General features: G+C 41.4%; 2 protein-coding genes and 1 long non-coding RNA gene across 4 annotated transcripts in view; 2 read left to right on the forward strand and 1 right to left on the reverse strand.

Annotated features, from left to right (window-relative positions):
• The window catches only part of castor2 (cytosolic arginine sensor for mTORC1 subunit 2), a 36,769-nt gene that overhangs the window by 11,315 nt on the left and 1,503 nt on the right, over nucleotides 1–23,951 (reverse strand). For both annotated transcript variants that reach the window (XM_015961913.3, XM_015961911.3), the window contains one exon: nucleotides 4,973–5,043. In XM_015961913.3, the coding sequence (XP_015817399.1) occupies nucleotides 4,973–5,043 (71 nt within the window). The remainder of the gene's footprint in view (nucleotides 1–4,972; nucleotides 5,044–23,951) is intronic.
• Nucleotides 9,194–14,064, forward strand: LOC139072272 (uncharacterized). The gene is made up of 3 exons (XR_011521837.1): nucleotides 9,194–10,045; nucleotides 10,768–13,694; nucleotides 13,794–14,064. It is a non-coding gene; the product is annotated as an uncharacterized lncRNA (long non-coding RNA).
• On the forward strand, nucleotides 14,112–20,067 carry LOC129152502 (uncharacterized). The gene is made up of 2 exons (XM_054730970.2): nucleotides 14,112–19,562; nucleotides 19,662–20,067. Exon 1 carries the CDS (start codon nucleotides 15,947–15,949, stop codon nucleotides 19,010–19,012), a length of 3,066 nt encoding a protein of 1,021 aa, XP_054586945.2. The 5' UTR covers nucleotides 14,112–15,946; the 3' UTR covers nucleotides 19,013–19,562; nucleotides 19,662–20,067.

Genomic DNA, 23,951 nt, shown 5'->3' on the forward strand with positions numbered 1-23,951 from the left:
GTCATTGTGCAGATTTGCAGCAGTCACAGTGGGGAAAAGGCGCCGTTTGGAGGCAGAGCGCCACTTAACGACATAGTCCTTACCGCTGGTTGGCCGCCGCTCTCGCACCGAGAAGGCGGTGCGGAGGAGATTGGTAGCGACTCTACCCTAGCCCGTGACAGGTGTGTAAGGGGAGAGGTTGTGCTTGGTGTGGGAAACGTGTAAGAGAACAGTAGATGGTACGTTCGAACCGTCTGTACAAGGTTGTGACAGGATGTTGCTCTTTAAGTAATTTAAATGTTTTATTTCAAAACACAAATCATCACAATCAAAGACATGCATTTCCCCCAAGAAGTCTTTTCCTTGGATTCTTATTGCGGACGTCCTGAGACTGCCAAGTCCAGGTCGGGGCAAGCGGTCTGGTTGGTCTGGAGCGCTGCGCCGTTGGCTGGAGAATCGGAGGTTCCGGGTCCACCGCCGGTGGCTGACCCTGCGTTGGTCTGGAGCTGGATCACGAAGCGTGGCGTCTCTTTGCACCCCGGTGATCTTCCCAGGTTCTGGTTGAGGCATGGTGCTGGTGACCGGGCCGGGGTCGGACCAGGCTGCGCACAGTGGCTGAGAGGTCAGCCGACCTCTGAGCCCTCTCGACGGCGTCTCTGAAGTTGGACCCAAACAGCATGTCCGAGCTGATTGGGCCCTCCAGCATCTCCTTGTGGCGCTGCTCCGGGATGGACGGAAGAGCTCCAAGCCACAGGAGCCGGTGGATGAGGGTCTGCCAGGCAGAGATGCGAGCTGCACAGACCAGGTTGGCAGCACACAAGTTCAAAATGGCATCAGCCGACTTGCAGATGCAGGTCACACGTCGCCGCCTTGGAGATGCCATAGGCGAGTAGCATCACGTTGTTCGAGGCTGCGCCGATCTGCACAGTGCACTGGTGGGAACGGTCAGCAAACCGTGCCAGCTGCTGGTCGTTCCTGGAAGCGGGAACCGCTTGCCTGTCCATCATTTTAACCTTGGGTCCGAGCAGGGAAGCCAAGTCAGCCTCCAAGGGCGGAACCACTGAGAAGCCATGCTAGGTGAGGTTCTCCACCTTAGTGATAGACGTGTAGGAGGACACAGGAGCCCTGAGCCGGGTGGGCTCTGCTCTAGAGCCGTTCCAGTACTCCATGGCTGCCGGGAACTGCGGGAACACTGGGTCAGGGCAGAGAGTCGGTTTCGCGCCAAACCTGCCCGCCAAGTCGTCCGACATAGCAGGAGCGGGAACCGTTAGTCCTTTGAAACTCGCCGCTGCCGACATGATGGCGGGCAGTTCCTGGAGCAACGCTCGGATGGGAGGGAGCAGTGTGTGGCTGTCCTGGAGGTGTGAGTTCGGGTCCCTTTCGGGAGCCTGAAGGTCCGCAGCCTCCGAGGACAAGTGTGAGCACCCCACGCAGCTAATCTGCTCCGTGTCAGAGCAGCTAGCTAGTGCGGTGTCAAAAAAGTCCATGGCCTCCTCCAGTGGGACGGTGTTGGGCGCCGCGAACCCGCCCTCGGAGATGGCGATGAAATAATCCACGCGCCGGAGTTTCTCGGCCGCCGGCAGGAGCTGGCAAAAGTGGCAGGCTGTAGAGCCCTGCACGGGCCTAAAATCTGAGCCCGTGTCCGGCCCGGCCCGAGGGGGTGGAGCCCCAGCCCGACCCGGCCCGAAAAGGTTTTCAGGATTCTCTGGCCCGGCCCGAGCCCGACTTTTTTTAACCAACTAAATGAAAACAAAGTGCGTCAATCCTGACCAATGTGTTAAAAGACGTGCAGGATCCGATCAATTTGTTTTTCCCTCATTTACCGTCACGGAGATAACGGCGCACTGACTCTGGTGGTAATCAAGTTAAATTTAATCTCTTTCCAACAATTTTCACAAGAAAACAGAACAGTTAAAAGCAGGGCTTGTGTTGTGTTGACCGGATAGTTCCCGTATTTGACGGTTTATTTTGACGGAGAAAGAATAGAAAGAATTACCCCGACGCATGCAGACGAACTGACATTTTATTCGTTACACACATTGCAGATGTAGCTAAATCACCCAAGAAAAGATTCCCATCTGAACATCTGAGCTGCTCAGCGCAGCTCGCTGTCAGCGCATATGTGCACAGTGAGCTGAAGCTGTGGAGATTGGCTTGGAGCGCGTCGCAGAACCAGAGCGCATGTGGGAAGGTTCCTCCCACTGAAGCGAGTGTTTTCCAAACCCGGTCTCTCAGAGAGACTTGTCACTTAGAAAATGTTCCCAGATTATGAAACTTTGGCTGAATAGTGCTTGTTCCTGTCTCCAATGTGGCGACACATCTATGAGCCATCTGAGGAGAATTCCAGAATCTCTTCAGCTCAGAAAGCACATATGATTACGCACAAGCGTGACCCGTCAACCCGGTCTCACAGTAAGACTGGGTTGGACCTGTTCAGGTTCACGCAGATAATCTTTACATAGAATTGACTTACAGATGTAAAATTAATTCAGTAAAATATAAAGCATTTTATTTAAATATCCATTCACGATTTTACAAGCACAGAGCCGCATCAGATGGATGGAAGAGCCGCGGGTTGTGACATGTTTTCTCCAGGACCAGAGAGGACGCAAACTCAATGCATCTCTTTTATTGTGAGGTAATAATTTCTCAAGAGTTTTGCGGTTGCGGGCGAGAGTAGACATGCACGCTGCAGGTGCGGACGGGAGTGTAACACACACGTTGCAGTTGCAGGGGGTAATTGTCAGAAATTCAGCGGGAGCGGGCAGGAGCGGGATGAAGAAAACAGTCCCGCGCAGGGCTCTACTGCTGCATTTGTGTTTAAATTATTTTTATGAATTCGATTAAAAATAAAGGCGCCCAGCCCGTGTCCGAGGTAATTGCACAGTCGTTGGCCCAAAGCCCGAGGGCCGACCCGAGGGCCTAGGGCTTCAGTACAGGGCTCTAGCAGGCTGCCTGGGGTGTAAGGGTGAGGCCGGCGAGTCTAGGCCCGAGGCAGATGTCACATCTGGCATGGAGGTCGCCGGGCATAATGCATGCCGCGTTGTAGGACTGGCACAGTCGGATTGCTTCGCTCGTCATGGTTGTAGAGAGATAGTTGAAGATAGCTCAGTTGCAGTCAGGTCTAGTTGAAGAACTAAAAGGAGACGATCCTTGGTCCTCATACCTATTTATAGGACCAGGGCCCACCTGTTAGGCAGGCGTACATTAAAGCTCTTCAGTCATTGGTCGTTGTCGGGGACAAACTCCCAATAGGCGAGGCTTAAAGGGCGGAGCCATATAAAATAGGACATGTGAGTGAGTCACCACGGTAGGAAGACCAGCTTGCCGTGAGCAAGGATCTGTGACTGATGAGTGAAAACAAAAGAAAAACATTCGGGACTGAAGCTCCGTCAACATCGGCTGGCGACACGGCTGCATTTCTAAATAAAGCATGTCATTTTGGCGGCATACGCAGTCGCAGCTCACGGTTCTGGGAGAAAGAACTGGGCCTGTCCATCCCATCAACAGCAGGTGGAGCTCACCGCTCCGCTCATCTCACAGCCAGAGCGGGAAAAAAAAAACCTATAGGCTTGGATTATACAGATGGGATTCTGTGTGTGAAATAACGCCAGTTAAATTATTACTTAAGTGTTGTTTGTGTGCATGTTGTTCAGTAGCTAATGCTTTAATATGTTTTTTTCACAAGCCCTACGCACTGTGCGTGATGCGCGTTTGAGGAGCGCAGGCGCTGGTTTAGCATGAGAGATTAGAGGTGTGGCGTGAGAGCATGCGAAGAGGGTCAAAAGCGTGTGTCTCACAGTGCGTGAGAGTTGGCAGCCCTGCGGGCCGCCGTTGAAGCCGAGGTCACGTGATGCAAGTCTGTTCCATTTAACAGTTTTCTTTGACCAAGGAAGGACAGTGTCCTCGTAAGCAAGGCGCCTGGCCTCACAAGACATCGCCTCGCAAGGCCAGATGCCTTAACATTGAGAAACGCCCCAGATTTTCACAAAAAAACAAAACAAACAAACAAACAAAAAGAATCCATCCAGCAGTTCCAGAGATATTTATCGGCTTCATCCCTCAAGTCTCACAAACCAGAACTGTGGGACCGAACGGGCACCATAATAAAACTTCAATATTCAATAACGACTTGGCTCGATTGAAGTGGACTCAAAACCATTTAAGAATATAAATAACGTTTTATTTGAGTCAAACGTGTGGAAATCCTTCAAAATGTTAAATAGTAAAACTTTTTATTGGTGGCCAAAAGCAAACAAAAGTGATTGAATGATTTAGTAACCTTAATAAAAAAAAAGTTTTTTCTTTTTTGCATTAATATTTCAGAATCCGTTTTAATTATCCTCAAATCAATAAGGGAAAAAGCGGCAAAAAAACCAACCTGAAACTTGCAGATTTTCCAGTGTTTTCCTGACGATATCCAACATACGTGTTCATAACACCGTTGGGTGGTTTAGGTTCTTGCATCACCAAACAATGTATTTTTTTGTTTTTATTATAAAATTTGACCCAAAGTTAAATTAATGATTGTTTTGCCTCCAAATTTTTTTTGAATTTTCTATTTCTCATTTTAAAAAAATGCCTATGGTCTGAGACAAAACCACTTAGGGGTGGTGGAAGTTACTGATTCATCAGACTTTTTTATTTTAAGTTATCCAGAAAATTATTGAAATAATGATCCATAACAAGCCTTGACGTGAACTCTGAGCCAGTGACCGGTAGAAAATACCTGCAGCGGTTTATGCAACAGGTAGCATGTGGTCTCCGGGGTAACCACAGAGGGTCAGCGTGGACAAGAGCGAGTAATGACATGCACCCGCTCACTCAGCCGACCACAGAACACGGCCGCGTGTCTGTAATGACAAAGTGTGCTCAAACACCGGCAGCCTGAGCTACGCCGTTACACAGAACTGCAGAACACACATGTCCCTTCCTGCTGCCCAATCTATGGTTGCCACGGCGACTTCTTCAGACCAAACAGAGTGAGGCCCACCTTTAAAGCCTTCCTCGTCCACAATGATGGTGTAGTCCTCTGGAGTCTCTGTCAAACTGAAAAACTTGCATCTGAAGGAAGGAAACAAAGAGACATTTTATCGGCTTTAGGAAAGCTCATATTTCATGGGAAGATCAACATAAAACACAAATCAACGTCTGTTTCCCGAAACATTCAGGAGAACTGAAAATAGCTATAAAATATGAGATGTATCCATCTAAAGATGCATCGATGAGATAAAAACAAGCTCACAGAAGTCTAACCAATAAAACACAGCGTGGTTCTGGTTCCAGCACAAGCCTCCACACCACGAGGGGGGGAACCTCGCTGTGAGAGGAATCTCAATGATCCAGAGAAGATTTTAAAACACAAACACGAGTCTAGGAACCAAAACCGTTCCCTCCAAGAACACGTTCACATTCTTAAATGTAAATTCTGTCCTGTATCTGGGTTCATCTTTAAAAACCGCTCCATCATTTTGGCTTTAATGTGGTTTTATGTACGTGTTTTAAAGGCTTTTGGGCATTTTTGCCCTTCATAAACCACAGCCCAGCTGATGCTTGTGTTTTGGAAGCACTTGAATTCTTTTATCTTGGGGGTAAACTAACCACAGATCAGGTTTCTTTCCAGTAAAAGCATGCAGGCAGGGAGACCAGAAGTCCTTCATCCTATTGATTCATCAGAGGTTTACAGTGCTCACAACACACCTGTGACTCAACAGCATTCAGCATCCGACCCGCTTTTGCTTTTTCACCGACACGTCACGAGGTAAACGGTCTGGAACGACCACGCCAGCAGCTATTTGGTGACCATTTTATCCTCGTTTGAGCTAATAGGCGCTAGTGGTGAAGCTAATTTTAATTCTGCCTCCTGATGACCACAAGTACAAAGAATTAAAACTCTCTACCACATTGCTCTTTGCAAATTTCGTGTCCCTGCTGAGCTTTCTTGTGATGTTTTGAGAATTGAGCACATAAATGAGGGCACACATGTCAGAAAACATCCCACTATTGTCAGTTATGCTCAGCGATGTTCTGTTTGCAAGCAACAAACAGCTTTTCCTGCTCACTCCCTTCCTGCTTGGACATCTGGGCTTCTGTGGCAGCTTTCTTCTGTGTTTTTAAGTGCTCCGCAGCACCATCTTTCTCCGTTTTCTTCGTGTGACTGATCAATAATGATTTAGTTCATTAGTTTGTGTCTTCCTGTGCTTTAAACTGTCTAAATATAATAATATATATTTTTAATTTTATGCTCAAAAGGCGAACCCTAACCCATTGACACTTTAATTATCAGGTCAACTAATTCCATTTTTGGTTCTTTTTAAAACACAGAAATGGTTTCTCTTTACCTTGCTAACGTTTCGTTGCAAACTTCCTCTGAGCTGACGCTGATGGTGGCGTCACTTCCTACTCCGTTTATCCGCGGGCAGCAGAGGACGTTGTCGCCCTCTGCTGCCCGCTCTCCCCTCTCCGATGATGCAGTCCCATGCACGATCCAATAAGTAAACTCCATCGTCTCTGTCCATGGTCCCACATCCACGTCTCCTTATCTCTATAGCTTCCTTTATCCAGCTTTTGTATTTCTGTTGTTCGGTGTTTATGATCCTTGTGTTGTCCCAGTCCATTATATGGTTTTCTCGTATGCAGTGATCTGTTACGGCTGACTTCTTTATTGTGCTTTCTGCTTCTTCTTTTGCTGCTCTTGTGTGTTTTCGACTTGCCTCTTTCTCGCACTCCTTTCTATGTTCTATTGTTCGTGTGTTGAGTTGGCGTCCGGTTTCTCCTATGTATGTTTTATTGCAGAGTTTGCATGGGATTTTGTAAATGACTCCACATTTAAGTCGTCTTTTGGGTGTACTAGCCTGTTTCTAACTGTTGTGTATGGTTTTGTTGGTGTGTTTATGTTGTGTTTTTTCATCGTTGCTCTTATTTTTTCTGTTATGCCTCTGATGTATGGTAGGGTTATCACTGGTTTTGGTTCTTGTCTTTCTGGGTTTCTGGTTCTTTGCTTAGGTTGTTCTTTTCTTTCTGTTGTTGTTTGTTGTTTTCCTTTGTTTATTGCCCATGTCGGGTATCCACAGGTCTTTAAAGCGTGTTGTATGTGTTTGTCCTCTCGTTTGCGGTCTCTTTCTTCTGTTACCATGTTTGCTCGGTGATATAATGTTCTGATTACAGACATTTTGTGTATGGTGGGGTGTTCTGATGTCCATAATAGAATCTGCGCGTTTCGAGCGTTATCCGTTCTTTCATAATCCGTTGTTGAATTGTGATCGGCAGAATCTTTTCCGGTTCACACCTCTTTTTTTTGTTTACAGCAGCGGCCCAAAACGATCTCCTAACACATGGATTTTCTGCTTCCTGATCATGTGACGTGTGACATATGCAGATGAAGATCGGCTTTAGAACTGGGATGTTTGTTCTCACGGTGCGGGGGCTCGTTCCGAAGCCCACGCAGTAAAAAAATGCAAATGACGACTTGTCGTCATTGGCAGTGAACGGTTGGATTTAAAAATGATGACTTTTGTCGTCAATGGTAGTGAATGAGTTAATAAACCCATTTAACTTCCATACCTGTGTGAAAAGCTATGTAAGGAAGGAGAGCAGAGCACATCTCGAGGAGTAGAAGCTACAATTACTACTAAAAATGCAACTCTGCCATCTGTAGATATAAATCTGTAACAAAAGTCTTCTTACAACGGGAACTATGGATATTTAGAATAGAATAAAACTGAATTATTCCAACAGTGGGGAAATTCACTTATTAAAGCAGCATATACACTTGGAGAAAAGACAAAAATAATAATGCAGGTAAACATACAAAGGCAGAAGGCTATTACTGTACCCTTCAGAAATGAAAAAAAATAAATAAACAGAAAACAGAGTTCCCAAGAAGAAACAACATAAGACACAGACATACAAACGTGCGTCCGGTAGTGCACAGGTGTTGGCATGAAAAGGATAATGCCAGTAGTTCTACACTCTTACTGCAGTGGGAATGAATGACCTGCGGTAGCGTTCTGTTTTGACATCTGGGATGTCTCAATCTGCCTCAATGTCAGTCTTATGCTTTAAATACTTGTAAACCATCTCTTATAATACCTATTTAACCTCAGCAAACATACATTTCTTTAAGAATTTTACTAAAAATGAGCTGAAGATTTGTGTCACGCTAGACGAAAGCCATTTGCAGATAGATTCTTATGTGAAACTCTGCACTCCACAATTGACCTCAGTAAGACTGTTGTTTACCTCTGAGTTTCAGCACTTTAAAAGAAACCAGTTCCAAGAAGATGAAGAACGTCCCTACAGATCTCCTTGACTCTGAAAACCTAGCCGAGGACGTCTCTTATCAGTCCTGTGATAATCACATTCTTTATGGGCCCGGCGCTGAATGGTTATCCTTTAAATTTGGCTGAAAGGTGTGAAAGAACACGATGAGAACAACACGGAGGCGCTGAACAGATCCGTCGGAGGGAACGGTCGTATTTTCACTTTAATTAAATGAGCTGTCAAGTGTCACTTTGATTTGCAGGTTGTTTTGTGGAGTTGGAAGATCAGTGCGAAGAGCTCTGAGCGGGGTGGTCTCGGGTTTGGACCGATAATGCTCCTCTAATCATATCAGCGCCGGCCTTGTTGGACACACGAGTCAACAAAGCAAACAATCACTCACAATGTTGCATCTCAACGGGGAGCAATCGCTGCACATTTGGCTGACGCTGCTCACATTCGATGAGAACACAAGGAACTTCACAAGATTTTAAATGGACCGTCATTCACTGCAGGTCAACTTCAGCACGAAAGTCCCGTTTAGTCTGAGAATTTGATGAAATTTACAAAACAAATTCATAAAATGCCAAAAACAAAGAAAATATCTTGAATTTTTTATGAGAAATTATCAACGGAAATCTACCATAGCATCAACTACAAAAGAGCATAAATCCAATGTGAATACAGTATTAAATTATTTTACATAAAACTAGGAAATAAAATAATCTCATCTTTTCTACACCCCAATCCATGCTAGCAACAATAAATCTTCCATGCAGATGTTTTTATTCCCAGAATGATCATACATAAAAACTAATTAATAAATTATACTCTGGTAATCGTAGTTCTTTGTGAGCATCGTCATCATGGAATTTATGCAAAATCAGTGTTGATGGTTCAGAACAAAAAAACTGGAACAGATTGTGTTTTAAAGTTGATGTCTGATTCTTGTAAACCTCTATAAACAGCTGACGAATCTGATTTTTATTGCTACTTTAAATAAAAAAAAAAAACATAAAAGTTACAAATTCTCAGATGATAACTGAGCCGATAATGCTAAATAACGGTCGATTCAGAGTTTTCTCTAAATCTGCTGCATCTCTACTGATTAACCTGCATTATTAGCCGTTAAAAACCACATAAGACACCGAAAACCTATGAAATAAGGATTACAGCCGTCACAACATGATACGGTTTTCCTCCAGATGGTATTTCTGGCAGTAGCAGATCACCTTCGGCCAATTTGTTAACTAAACAGCTAGAGCTGAAACAACTAATCGATTTAATCGATTATAATCGATTATTAAAATAGTTAACAACTTTTTTAGTCATCGATTAGTTGTTTAATAATCATATTTTACCGCATGAAGTCTATTTTTACCACAATCTGACATCGGTTACAAGCTGTTAAATTTGCCGCCAGTGTGTGGCAGTAATGAGCCACTGATCTACCAGTGGAGCTGTAGAAGAAGAAATGAGCCAATGAGTGCCCTCGGTTTTCATGACGTATCACGTTACTGACGCTCAACTTGCTGTGAGAGATGGCGGAACAAGAGGAAATACGGAAGAAAAATAGAAGCGACAAAACTGAAGAGAAACCCCGGACAAAAACCTCACGAGTATGGGAGAACTTCACTCTAGATGCCTTGAAAAGACGGGTGACCTTCATAATATACAAAAACCATCTAGCATGGCACGGAAGCACGACGTCCCTAAGTGAAGATTTGAGACGAAAACATGTGGGGGCTGATGCAGCAGAGGAAGAGCACCGCGGTCAAGTGAGCCGTCATTTGGAAGAGCCAGCCCGGTAAGTAACAGGAAATAAACAAGCTGGACTTAGTGTTTTAGCTTAGTTTGTTATAGTGGATGTTAAACATGTTTTTTGCCACGTCAGTCTACGGTGTTCTACTTCTGATTGACTAGATGCAATCGTGAATCTCCTCCGTGTTGTGTCATGCGCTTGCCAAATTCAGCACGTCTGTTTATAAGAATGTTCTCGTTAAGAGAAAAACGGCACAAACCCATAACTATGTTCCTCATTCAAAAAAGGACAACTCCGCGGTGAAAAATATACAGACGAGCTGTGTCCAGGTGAATATAACGCGGCATAGTTGTACGCTTTCAATTTTTAAATATAGGAGAAATTCAGAAAAAGTCATTTTTTACTATTAAAAGGCTGTTTTACTATCTAACGCTGTAAAACGCCTCACAACACATTTTTATCATGTTTCTTAAACAGTATTACACAAAATAAACATTTTTCACATTTTTCTAGCTAATTTAAACACTCCCGACTCAAAGTAAAAACCTCATGAGCTTCTTACTTAGAGCTTTTTAATAGTAAAAAAATTAGACTTTTTTTCTGAATATCTCCTGTTGCGGGCTATTTTGTAGAACGTAACCCTCAAAATAAATGATCACTGTATATTGTTAATTAATTCAAATAATATATTGATTTAGTGTTGTAGTGTGTGTGCTGCTTTATTTTATATGTGTACTTATTTCAGTCTATTTGTGTTTTTTATGCAGAAAAAAAACAAGCAACGATGGACAACTACATGGGGAACAAGACACTCACCCCCCAGCAATTCATACCACTTACAAACTCTATTCTAAACATGCTGGTAAAAGATATGAGGCCACTATCCATGGTGGAAGGAGCAGGCTTCCAGCTAATGCTAAAAAATTATTCTGGACTGATATTTTGCACTGTTTAGCTCATTTTATACTGCTGACTGTGTTCATGTGCAATAAAATAGATTGCAGTCAACTGCACAATTCTCTTATGTTTTTTTTTCTTAACTGAAATGCATCCATCACTTGTATAGGTTAAATAGCTAAACAATAACAAACCGATTAATCGAAAAAATAATCGACAGATTAATCGATTATGAAAATAATCGTTAGTTGCAGCCCTATAAACAGCAGAAAATCCACATTTCCCTTCAGCAATCTCCAACATCCCTCCAACTTTTGTCCTTCATAAACGTTGTTTTACACATTTACATCTTCAGTGATGAAAGGAAGTCTGACGTGCTTGTCATTATGAGGTTGCTCTCCCAGGGATTTCTTTACTCTAATGGCCACCCGTTGGTAAGGTCTTATGGTGTGTTCCAGTAGTCTTCAAAACTCGTTTTTCCGAGATAAGTTAGCCGGAAATGACGCAATGAATTCGGAATTCCAAGCTGCGAGCTCATAGTTTTTAAGAGGACCCCGAGATCCCAAATTTAAGTATGGCTGTGCCCAGTGCTACCAGGAAGTAGTTATCGTCTATATATTTTTCTCACTAATATGTTCTGTTTACTTTCTTTTTGCAATTTAACAGCACCGTAAGTTGTCTATTGTTGTCATGGATAGTTACGTGGTTGACAAACTTAACATTGCTACCAAATTGACCGGTGTTTATGGTTTTGTAATTTTCCAGGCGTTTATATTTTTACATTTGCTTTGTAATGTTTTTCTGGTTGTATGTGGCAACTGTTGAAGCGCGTGTGTGTCAATATTTAGATGCGGAGAATTCTTGGTTGTATAATTCTTTGGTTTAGTACTCAACAACACTAGTGGCATCCATTTTTTCCGAGTTGAAAGCTGGAACGTAAAACAAGCCCGTTATGTCATTTCCTGCTCGGAAATTCCGAGCTCCGGGGACAACTAGATTACTAGAACAAAAAAATACTGCTTGTTTGCAATGAGTTAGGCATCTCCTGCCCCCTATTGCCAGGGAAAATACACACCGTTCCTTTAAAGAAGAACTGCACACAATCAGAAAATGTAACTCCATCCCTAGTCAAGATATGAAAAAATGCCATGAAAGTGGGCGTTGCCAGGAGACACAGAGTGGCATGGCCAAGTGTGGGGAATTTCCATCCTGGGAGGGAGGGGGAGTGAGAGGAGACTGTACTGATGACGTGAAATTGTACCGGTCCCAGCCAATCACAAGTTTAAAATGCAGTAGCTGCTGTTTTGCCACAGGGGGCAGCACTAAGACAATTTTAGACCTAGATTCTAGATTTAATCAAGTTTACACAAACATGTCAAAAAGGCACAGAAACAGAAAGATTGCATTTGTAAAGACCCAGTTATACAGTTCATAAGCAGAAAAAGAGTTATTTTGTGGTTTAGTTGCTCAAAGTCAATGAAATCAAAAGAAAACTGAGTTTTCTTTTCTAAAACAGGTTGCTGTTAGTAGATGTTTGTAGCTTAACTATTTGCCATGGAGCCTCTTTCATTCTAGTGCTATTTTGTGATGCGTTTGGGTACACTGGGAGTTTGTGAGACTAGTTAGGTCAAGTCACCAGCTGATGCATCACTAGTATTTAGAAACCTGCTGAGAAGCTGATTTATTCAAATGTCTTAGAATAACACTTCTAATGACTGTTACTGTTAGCCACATGCTAATTAGCATATGAATGCCAATTGGATTAACTTTGTTTTTATAAAACTTCAAAACAATACGATCCTGTAGGTGATGCTGATGTGCTCTGACCTCCCGACTATCAGTGTTTAGGTGCACACATAGCAACAAAACTACGACTAAACAAAGACTGATGAGCCCAAATGGTCGACCGATTCAGGGAGGTTAAACACAGATGCTTTGGGATGTTTATCAAATAAATGTATTTTGGTCGAGTTCTGTTTGTTTATGACCCTGTCTTTAGAACAAAGATGGAAAACCCCACAGGGTGAACATCCTCCTCCACCGATCTGACTGTAGAGGATTATGCAATCCCTGGCTGCCAGGTTTCACTCGTGTTTCCTCAAAACGACCGCTAGGAGACGTTTTCAGGACTGACACTTTTCAGCTTTGGGCAAAACAAGAAGTTTAATGAGTTTCGTTATTATTAAGTGTTATCCTACATTTAAAATAACTCAGTGAAGGGATGCTAGATGATTTGAAAACAAACTGCATAAAAACCCGCACAGAGCTTCAATAACATCAGGTGGAAAAGCAAATCTGCTCAAAAGGAACAGCAGAGAAAGGAAGGGTAAACAACTAGAGGGGAAACAAATGGTTACAAAACCAGAGTTCTTCCAGTCAAGTGCTATGAAATTATGTAATCATAAATGGATAGCTGCCAGCTAGACACGCTTCAGAAATTCCCTAAAACGTTATGTCACAGAATGAAATGTCCCTTTAAATTTGTCCAAAGTGTTTCAGGAATGACTAATAACTTTTACACTACTTAACTGATCGTCATTGTAGCTGTCGCAGTTAAATGTGGTTATTCATTGTCATTTGTTTGATTTAACTGTGGAAATATTTAATTTAATTTCTTTGTTGATTTGACGCCACCTGCTGGCTGAATTGAAATTTGACACTGGAAGGTGCGCGCGAGCGGAGCGAATGATTAACTGACACAAGCACGGAGAAGCGACCAGAAGAAGCTCACATCGGATAAAGAAAAGTGGACATGGACTGAAATTGCTTGTGAATATTAAGTGGAGAGGCGCACACGGTGTGTTTGTATATTTATCTGTATTGCATTAATATCTGAGTTATAAGTTTATGTTTCTAAAATTAATATTTGTGTTTATTGTTGTTCATTTCACCGTAGTTTTTCACGGTGTTTGCTGGTAACAAGAAGATAAAGAACCAGTTGAACATCAGTTGGAGCATGGCGTTTTATTCCACAAAAAACAAAATATCCTTCATGAGCAGTTACAGTGAAAAACGTGTCCTGTTAAGAAGTACGCAGCCAGAGCCCTGCATGCCATGCTTTGAAGACGGCAGTCCACAGTCTGCGGCCCAATCCGCATGAAATAAAGAGGGCCGATACAACGTTTTGGGAATTGAGCAGTTTTGCAGAGCCTTTCAACATCATACGAAACCAGGTCAGACTGTATCTATGAGTTAAAAAAAAAAAAAAAAAAAAACGGACATTAACGGTGTATGCTACAGACATTGAAAGTTGTTTAAAAAACGGACATTAACGGTGTATGCTACAGATATTGAAAGTTGTTTAAAAACGGACATTAACGGTGTATGCTACAGATATTATTGAAAGTTTGTTAAAAAGAAAAAAGGTTTGTTACTATTTTACAGTTTGAAATTTGAAGTAGTGTTCTCATGTTAAGTTTTCTTTCATTGTTCTTAGCTGTTGGTTTAAAATATTGTTCACAATGGAGCAGGGTGTACAAGAAACTCGTGTTTTAGAGGAAGTACTTGTAGCTTTAGAATTTGAAAAGTTACATTTAGAAAAGAAATTAGAAACTGAAGTTGAAGATGCAGAAAGAGAGGAAGTTGAAATACGCTTAAGTGAAATTTATGCAGACCTTGAAATACATAAAATAGGTTTGACTCAGCCACCATCCCAACCTGAGACAGAGGTGAGACGCTCAGAGCGTCAAAGAAAACTAACAGAAAAAATGCGTGACTTTAAACAGTCTGAGATAACAAGTAAAGAAAGAAAGTTTATGTCAACATATGTAAACTTTAAAGCAGAGATTCAACTCTCTAGGTCCAAACTTAAAAAGGAATGTTCAAAAGCAGAGTTAACTGAAATGATCAAATCAGTAGGAAAATGTGAATCTGACCTACAGCAAGATTATGTAGCTTTACGTACACTGACTACTCCATCTCAAGATTTCAGAAGAAAGATGGATAGCTGTTCTTCAGTTTCCACAGAAATGATGTTGCTTCTGAAAAGGCGCTATGCAGATGTTGACAAGGAGTTTGATGCAATTGCTGTAAAAGACTCACTCCTTCAGTTGCTTCAGAGAGAAGATGCTAAGTCAATGTATGGCTCAACTGTGTCTAGGGCTGAAAAAAGTAGCCAGAACAGTTATAGTAAGCAAGGAAGTCAGGTATCTGCAAAGAAAGCAGAGGCAGCTGCACGGTTGGCATCTAAACGAGCTGAAATAAGCAGGGAAAAGGAAATTTCTGCCCAAAGAAAGGAGATATTAGCTCAACAAGAGAGATTAAAATTGTTGGAAAAGCAAAGAGATCTTGAGGTTATTGAGGCTGAATACAATGTGTATGCTGAAGAGGAATCAAAATTGAATGCTGAAATAAGAAACTGTGAAGTAAAAGGTACTTTGTCTTTTAGTCAGCTTCCCAAACCTCTTAACAGTCCTCCATACACCCAAGCTATCCAGAGTACGGCACCTCCTAACTTTGAAGGTATAACCAACAAGATCCCAAAATATCTTCCAGTGCCCAAGTGTGATACTAGAGTAGCGTCAAAAGAAAGTGAGTTATCTCTAGTTCAAGCTTTAAAGGAGTCTTTAGCAATGACTAGACTTCCAATACCAGAGCCATTTACCTTTACAGGAGACCCACTGAAGTTTACTGAGTGGAGCACTTGCTTCAAGGCTCTTATTGAGACTAGTTGCACAAATTCAGCCCATAAACTTTTCTACTTGAAGAAATACATTAATGGAGAAGCTCTTGGTGTTTTAGAAGGGACATTCTATCGCAGTGATGAGGAAGCTTACAACCAAGCTTGGGATGCTCTGAACAACCGTTATGGCCACCCATTTGTAGTTCAAAGAGCTTTTCGGGGAAAGCTAAGCAGTTGGCCAAAGATCGGACCAAAAGAGTCACTAAAGCTGAGAGAGTTTAGTGATTTCCTTGTTTCCTGTAAGAATGCTATGCCCCATGTTCAGGGCCTCAAAGTGTTGGATGATTGTGAGGAGAATCAAAAATTATTACTGAAACTTCCTGATTGGGCAACAACCCGCTGGAACCGTCATGTGTCTAAACTGTTAGATGAAGGAAAGGAATATCCAGGTTTCACAGTCAGAGTTTGCTGACTTTGTGGCAGAAGAAGCACGAATAGCATGCAATCCAGTTTCTTCTTTGTTTGCCTTAAAGAACACATTTGAAAAACCTGAAAAGGAACAAAAACGTCAGAAAGCCAGTGTCCTGATAACAACGAATGTGTCAACAAATGAAAAGGCCACAGCTGCAACACAGATCAACAAAAAATCCAAACCCAACCTTTCCTCAACTCAGAATAAAAGGCAAATTGAATGCATCTGCTGCAGGCAAAATCACTTTATTTACAAATGTGACAAGTTTACAGCAATGTCTCTTGAAGAAAAGAAGCAGTTCATTATCGACAACAATATGTGCTTTGGTTGTCTTCGTGTTGGTCACATATCCAAGAACTGTCAACAAAGAGTAACATGTAATGTTTGCAAGCGGAAGCACCCTTCTCCTCTTCATGAAGATCATCCACAACCAGATAAGCCTGAGACGTTACCGAAAGAGGAAAATGCAGCCACTGTATCATGCAGTGTGAAATTGGACAACAGTGATTGCACTTCAATGATTGTCCCAGTTTGGCTTTCTTCTTCAACAAATAGACCAGAGACATTGGTTTATGCTTTGCTAGACACCCAAAGCAGCAATACATTTATTGATCAAAATGTTTGTGAAAAATTACAAGCAAGAACAGGACCCGTTAAATTAAAGCTGACAACCATAACTGACAGGTGTTCTATTGTGCCTAGTCAAAGAGTGGAAGGACTGAGAGTTAGAGGGTACCACTCACAAGAGTATATTGAGTTGCCACCTACATATACTCGAGAATACATTCCACTTCAGAAAAACAGTATTCCAACTCGAGAGACTGCAAAAAAATGGCCCCACCTACTCAGCATTGCAAATGAAATGCCAGATCTCTTGGACTGTCCTGTAGCTCTCCTCATTGGTTATGACTGTACAAGAGCTCTAAAACCAAGGAAGGTCATACCAGGAGAGGATTATGATCCCTATGCAGTTAAAACAGACTTGGGATGGAGCATTGTGGGACCCATTAAGCCATGGACAGGTTCAGTGGGCGCAACTGGGACCTGCCATCGTGTAATAGTAAAGGAATTGCCATCTATTACACCTGCATCTGTGATTAAAGCACTTGAAGCTGATTTTCTGGACACTAACCCCAAAGAAGGGAACATATCTCAAGAGGACATTCAGTTTTTAGAGATGCTAAATGAAAACATTCACTACAATGAGCAAGGTCATTTAGAAATGCCTTTACCTTTTAAAGAACGTCCACAGCTTCCAAATAACAAGCAGCTTGCAACAGTTCGTCTGAAATATTTGAAAATGAAAATGGACAAGAACCCCAAGTACAAAGAAGATTACATAAAGTTCATGAATAATGTGTTTAAAGATGGTGATGCAGAGGAAGCAGAAGAAACACCACAGGATGGTAACACATGGTACATTCCACACCACGGTGTGTATCACCCCAGAAAGCCAGAAAAAATTAGAGTTGTTTTTGACTGCTCTGCTAAACATGAAGACACCTCTTTAAATGACCACTTACTTACAGGCCCAGACTTGATCAATACTCTGGCAGGAGTATTGTGCAGATTCCGAGAGAACAGAATCGCAATAATGTACGATGTGGAGAAAATGTTTCACCGCTTCCATGTTAATCCAGAGGATCGAGATTTCTTAAGGTTTTTGTGGTGGAAGGATGGAAATACAAATACTGAGCCAAAGGAATATCGCATGCGAGTGCATGTGTTTGGTGCAGCGTCATCGCCTGGATGTGCTAAATTTGGCATGAAACATCTCGCCAGAAGAAACGAAAAGGACTACCCACTGGCAGCCAGTTTCATTCACAAAAACTTTTATGTGGATGATGGGCTTCTCAGTGTTGAAACAGATAAGAAAGCCAAGCAGCTAGTCTGTGAAGCACTCAAACTCTGTGTTAAAGGGAAGTTGCGTTTGCACAAATTTGTGTGCAACAACAAAGAGGTCATGAGTGTTACTCCTGAAACTGAGCGAGCTGGCAACACTACGGATGTAAACATGAACTACTCTGAAGTTCCAATGAAAAGTGTGCTGGGAGTAAAATGGAATGTGGAAGCCGATGTGTTCACATTCAGTGGAGCCCTCAAAGAAAGGCCAGCCACACGCCGAGGAATTCTAGCAACAGTAGCAAGTGTGTATGACCCGTTAGGATTTCTTTCACCCTACACTTTGATAGGAAAACAAGTACTCCAGGAAATGTGCAAAAGTGGAGTTGGATGGGATGAACCTGTTCCTTCCGCACTGGAAACCAAGTGGAAAGCTTGGCTCTGTGACTTGGAAAATCTTCGAAAGGTCGAAATACCTAGATGCCTCTTTCCTGAGAACCTAGGCAAAATCAAAAGGGTTGAGCTGCATCATTTTTCTGATGCTAGCAGCAGTGGCTATGGACAATGCTCATACATTAGGTTTGTTACAGATGAACAAGTGCATTGTGCTCTAGTTATGGGTAAAGCCAGAGTGGCACCTATAAAAATAGTCACAATCCCGCGCCTCGAGCTCACTGCAGCTGCAGTTTCTGCTTTTGTTAGTAACTTTCTTAGAGCAGAGCTTGAGCGGAAAATCGACGAGGAGTTTTTCTGGACAGATTCTCAAGTGACTCTTGGGTACATAAAAAACGATGCTCGTCGCTTTCATGTATTTGTTGCAAATCGAGTTCAAAAAATAAGAGACACTACAGACCCAAACCAATGGTTTTACATTAAAGCTGATCAAAATCCAGCTGACCACGCATCTAGAGGCCTCAAGGTGGCAGAGCTAATAAACTCAAACTGGCTCACTGGACCTAAATTCCTTTGGGAAAGAGAAATTATCACGAACCAACAATCTCCAGAACTTCTTGTTGGTGACCCAGAGGTAAAAGTTCTTAAAACAGATGCTATTGAGCAAGACAGGTTTCTTGAGAGGTTCATGAAATGCTCTGATTGGATCACAGCACTTAATGTGGTAGCAAGGATTAAAAGACTTGCAAAAAGAGACAAATCAGGAGCCATCAGTGAGAAAGGTTAAGATCCAAGTAGGTCAAAGAGATTTAGGGAACAAAGGTGAACGTCTGAGACAACTATCTTTTCTGGAGAGACCTGTTCAAAAACTAGTGGTTTTGGTTAAAAGTGAGTCCTAAACTACAGTAAAGTACAAAATTTGATACAACATTAAAATGTGATATTTGAGTTTATCAAGTTACTGATTTCTGTGTGTTTCATAACAAAGATTTATGGTTGATAGTTATTTTATTGAAAATTACAAGATTTAAAGTTCTTTAATGTGTAGTGAATTTCAATCATTGTAATTTTGGTGGCAGTGTAGCTGTCGCAGTTAAATGTGGTTATTCATTGTCATTTGTTTGATTTAACTGTGGAAATATTTAATTTAATTTCTTTGTTGATTTGACGCCACCTGCTGGCTGAATTGAAATTTGACACTGGAAGGTGCGCGCGAGCGGAGCGAATGATTAACTGACACAAGCACGGAGAAGCGACCAGAAGAAGCTCACATCGGATAAAGAAAAGTGGACATGGACTGAAATTGCTTGTGAATATTAAGTGGAGAGGCGCACACGGTGTGTTTGTATATTTATCTGTATTGCATTAATATCTGAGTTATAAGTTTATGTTTCTAAAATTAATATTTGTGTTTATTGTTGTTCATTTCACCGTAGTTTTTCACGGTGTTTGCTGGTAACAAGAAGATAAAGAACCAGTTGAACATCAGTTGGAGCATGGCGTTTTATTCCACAAAAAACAAAATATCCTTCATGAGCAGTTACAGTCATTAATAGCCAAGTCTGTGAATAAATATCATTCAGGAAGGAAAATGTACTCAGAAACCAGTTAAATAGATGAATAAATATCCCCTTTAGTAGTGTGTTTATTTTAAAAAAGAAGGTGTTCCTACTTTTTATCACAATCTTTCCAAATAAACTGAATGAAAATGAAAAGATGACTAAACAAATTTTGCAGGTTTATTCCTTCACAATCAAGTGAAGTAACAAGAAGCAGAACTGTATAAAACCCAAGGGTCACCAGTTGTGGTCCTTGAGGGATTCCATCCTGCAGGTTTCATGTTTTTCCTGCACCTGAATCAAATGACTTGTTACACTACTCTTTTGAGAAGGATAACATCTTCTGGGCTCAGAGGCAGCTGCTCGACTTGCAGATCCGCCATTTTCCACAGGGCCAGCCTCGCTGTGCCAAGCGGACTGTTTGGCAACCCACAACGGTGCCCCCTGTTGGCTGACAGATGTAAACATAAACCCAGCGTCATGCCCGTCAAAATAGATATTTGATTATTTTTAAAATTAAATATAGCTTTTAAAGGAAATACTGTTCCTTCATTCTGCACACCTCTAAACGCCCCATGGAGGGAATCTTTTTCAAAAATATAACTTTTTATTAAATTGTTCTAAAGTCACCCTTTAACTTGTAGATGTTTTTAAGAACCGTGGGTGTAAATTACATTCTTCCAGTCTTTTTACATCAACAAGGGCCCAATCAATGTCCTCAAATAAAATGGCTAGTCCACAGCAAGTCGTACATCTAAAATCCAACATAAAATATAGATAAAAACCTTCAAAAATTTTCCTTTAGTCTTTTTCTTACAAAGTTTTCATCAGAACCTCCATTCCCATCCACATATCAGCTTCAAACTTTTGATTGGCCGATAGGTGCCACCTGCTGTTGTCACGTGAGCAGCTAGAACCAACTGCAGTATGTTGTTGATTAACACATTAAATAACTGATTAAGGAAAACAACAAAATCTCACACAAGGCAAACCCATCACACTGCTCAGAGTAAAAACGATTGTGATTGGTGGCTCACACATTTCAGGTATCCCTAACATTTGATGAGAAAACGTGGAATCTGACATTCAGCAGGACCTGCGATCACGTGACTATTATACATTAAGGTGTCAATATTAGGGCTGGGGGTAAACGATTATTTTTAAAACGATTATTCTGACGATTATTTTATCGAATAGTCGACCATTCTAATGACTATTTAGACAATTAATCTAATGATTATTTTTCTATTGCACAGTTAATAAAAACCAAAAAAATCTAATAAACTCCTCAAAAAATTTGATAAATTGTTACTGTAAGAGAATAAACACTACAGGCCTTCCATTTTGTATAACACTGCTTTTATTGTGTTGCGGTTGGTTATGTTCTGGTGACGTGTAGAACTTGGGAGTGCTGGCTGCTGCCTGAGAGGTGGTTGAAGATGGAGTGTCTCCATGCTGCTTTGTTTTGGTCACTTATGTGCGTGAGGCGAGTGGTCTTACGACCCTTCCTGGGGAGTTTGGCTCGTGTGCAAAAAGGAAGGGACAATAACGTGGGATTTAAAAGTTAAAATGATGATCAGGTTTATTTAAGACTACAAAAAAAACAAATCTTTCCATCCACAGGTTGGGAATAATAAAACTAATTCTGCCTGTGGGGAATTAAAACAAAGTACAAATAACCTGGGATGTCCCACTGGGCAAAGATTACAGGGTTCTGGACCAAAATACGGATCTCCAAAGGTTCAAACTCTAAACTGGGTGGTTAAACCAAACTCAAGTTGATATTTTAAACTAAACCGAAAACCCACAACACTCTAAATGTAATAAAAGGGAGATCTGCACCACAAAAAAAACAGCTGATCCCAACGCAAGAAGCTGTTAGCGAAGATGCTAACAGTAGCTTTACCAACGTTAAGTTCAAGTTACCAAGTTTAAATATACCAAAAGTACCCAGAGCAAACAGACCAGCACAGAGGATAGACTGCTACCACAAAAACAGCTCTCCTTATGTCTGAAAGAAGCTCCTTTATGAAGCGAGAAACGCTCCCGGTGATTTTCTACATCTGCGATAGAAAAGAAGCAGCGCATATGACCCCGGAAGTTGTTGTCCGTTGCCGGGAGACGAAGGCGGGCAAAACAGCAAAGGAATCTAGTAGCGGACGTACACTGTTCCGGGTCTTCGGTATTTGGTGGAGATGTTAGTGAAGGCGGAGAAGAGGGCGAACTAGAGGAAAAACAGGCAGATTCCTCCTGTATTTACAAACTCCTGGGGATGCAACAAGTGGGCGTGGTGCGTCGACTACCGGATCTGACGTCGACGAATTTTTAGAATCGAGCCGTCGACGTCATCAACGCTTCGCTACAGCCCTAGTCAATACCCAAACATAACACTGTGCTGTTTCAATGCAGTTAAAGAGCAGTAAGGAGTAGAGGGAGACCGCTATTTACAATTTTTTAAAAATATCAGCATCGGCCAATATACCTCTGTAGTGAAGCTGATTTAACGTCAGGCATATCTCCGGGCAGCCTGGTGCTGTTTCAATTCAATTCAATTCAAAAATACTTCATTAATCCCAGAGGGAAATTGATGAAATTGATTCAGGACCTTATTTAAATTACTATTTACATTCCTAAATAATATCTGCATAATAAATGCTCTGAAATTATTTTCAACAAAAATGAGCTTTTATTTACCAGTTTTGAATATGTAATACTTGGTCAGTTTATTGATTTGCTTGATTAACTTTATTTAGAAGTCTGATTTTAAAGAGATGTCCCAAAACAACATTTTCACAGCCGATACGTTACCGATATTGCAGCCTTCAGTATTGACCAATACCGATATCAATCCTTTATGACATCAGCTCAAATACTTTTACATATACGGTAGTGTGGAATGTATAAAAGGCTTGCTCGAGTCATATTACTCAGAGAACATGAGCCAATAAAAAGACATTTTTTTATACCATGACTGTTTGCAAAAATGTGAACCTTAACAAACTGCTTATACCTGAGATTTTTAATGCAGTCCAATATAATCCAATACACTGTTTTGGGCCGATGCCAAATTACTTCCGATATCAATATTGAAACCGGACATCCCTAATTTTAACACCGAGTCGTGCACAAAATTAAGATTTAACAGTTTGAAAATTTCATTGTTCAAAAACGGATTCAGCGTTAAAAAATTTGTGCACCAACTGATGTTATTTGTGACATTTCTGCAAGAAAATAGTGGAAAACATCCAGTATTGGCCACCCCCCCAAAAAAAAAAATTGGTAATACGTATTGGCCATCAGCTGATCAAGTCTCCTTCACATCGGCAATGAAAAAACCACTATTGGTCGACCTCTAGGAGTTTAGACCGTTAATTATAATTTAATGTGTCCTGCTTTGTAGTAATGCACCGATATGAAATTTTGGGGCCGATACCGATATTAAGATCACTGTTATGGCCGATAACCAATATTTGCCGATACCGGTATAGTAGGGCTGGTCAATAATTCGAAAATTTACCGTTAGCAAAATTTCTGACCCTTATCATGATAATTTTTCTCATGTCAATACATTTGATAGTAAAAAATGAAGAGATGTGTGTAGGTTGGCAACGTTCATGTCCCTTTAAGAAGCTGTACCACCTTGAGTCACGTAAAAATGTGAGTCAATGTAATACATGTGACAGCCCCACCTAGTGGACAACTTTTGTCTCTGTGCATACCTGTAGTTATCGTCCATTTATTGCTTTCGAAGTGAAATCCTCAATATATTGTGATATTGATTTTAGGCCATATCGCCCAGCCCTACAATATACTGACAGTAATGCTTCTAAAATCAGCAGATTTAGTATAGAATTAAATGATTAAGGCTGAATTTACATTATTATGAACACACAACACACACATTTATGGTTCTGAGATGGTTTCAGTCAATGTTCACATGACTAAACAATTACACATCACTCTCCTCACCCTCTGAAACAGGCAAACAAATGGAGACGAGATGGAAAAAATATCGGATGTTAATGTCAGCTCGGTTTTATTTATCGAACAGATATGTTAAAAAAATGACTAACATCGGCCGATACAGATACATTGTCCATCCCTACTGCTTTGAAAAAAACTGAACAACAATCATTATCCACCAAAAAGGCAAAAGACTATGATGAT

The sequence above is a fragment of the Nothobranchius furzeri genome, chromosome 10 (genome assembly GCF_043380555.1).
Source record: "Nothobranchius furzeri strain GRZ-AD chromosome 10, NfurGRZ-RIMD1, whole genome shotgun sequence".
In the NCBI taxonomy this organism is placed as follows: Eukaryota; Metazoa; Chordata; class Actinopteri; order Cyprinodontiformes; family Nothobranchiidae; genus Nothobranchius; species Nothobranchius furzeri.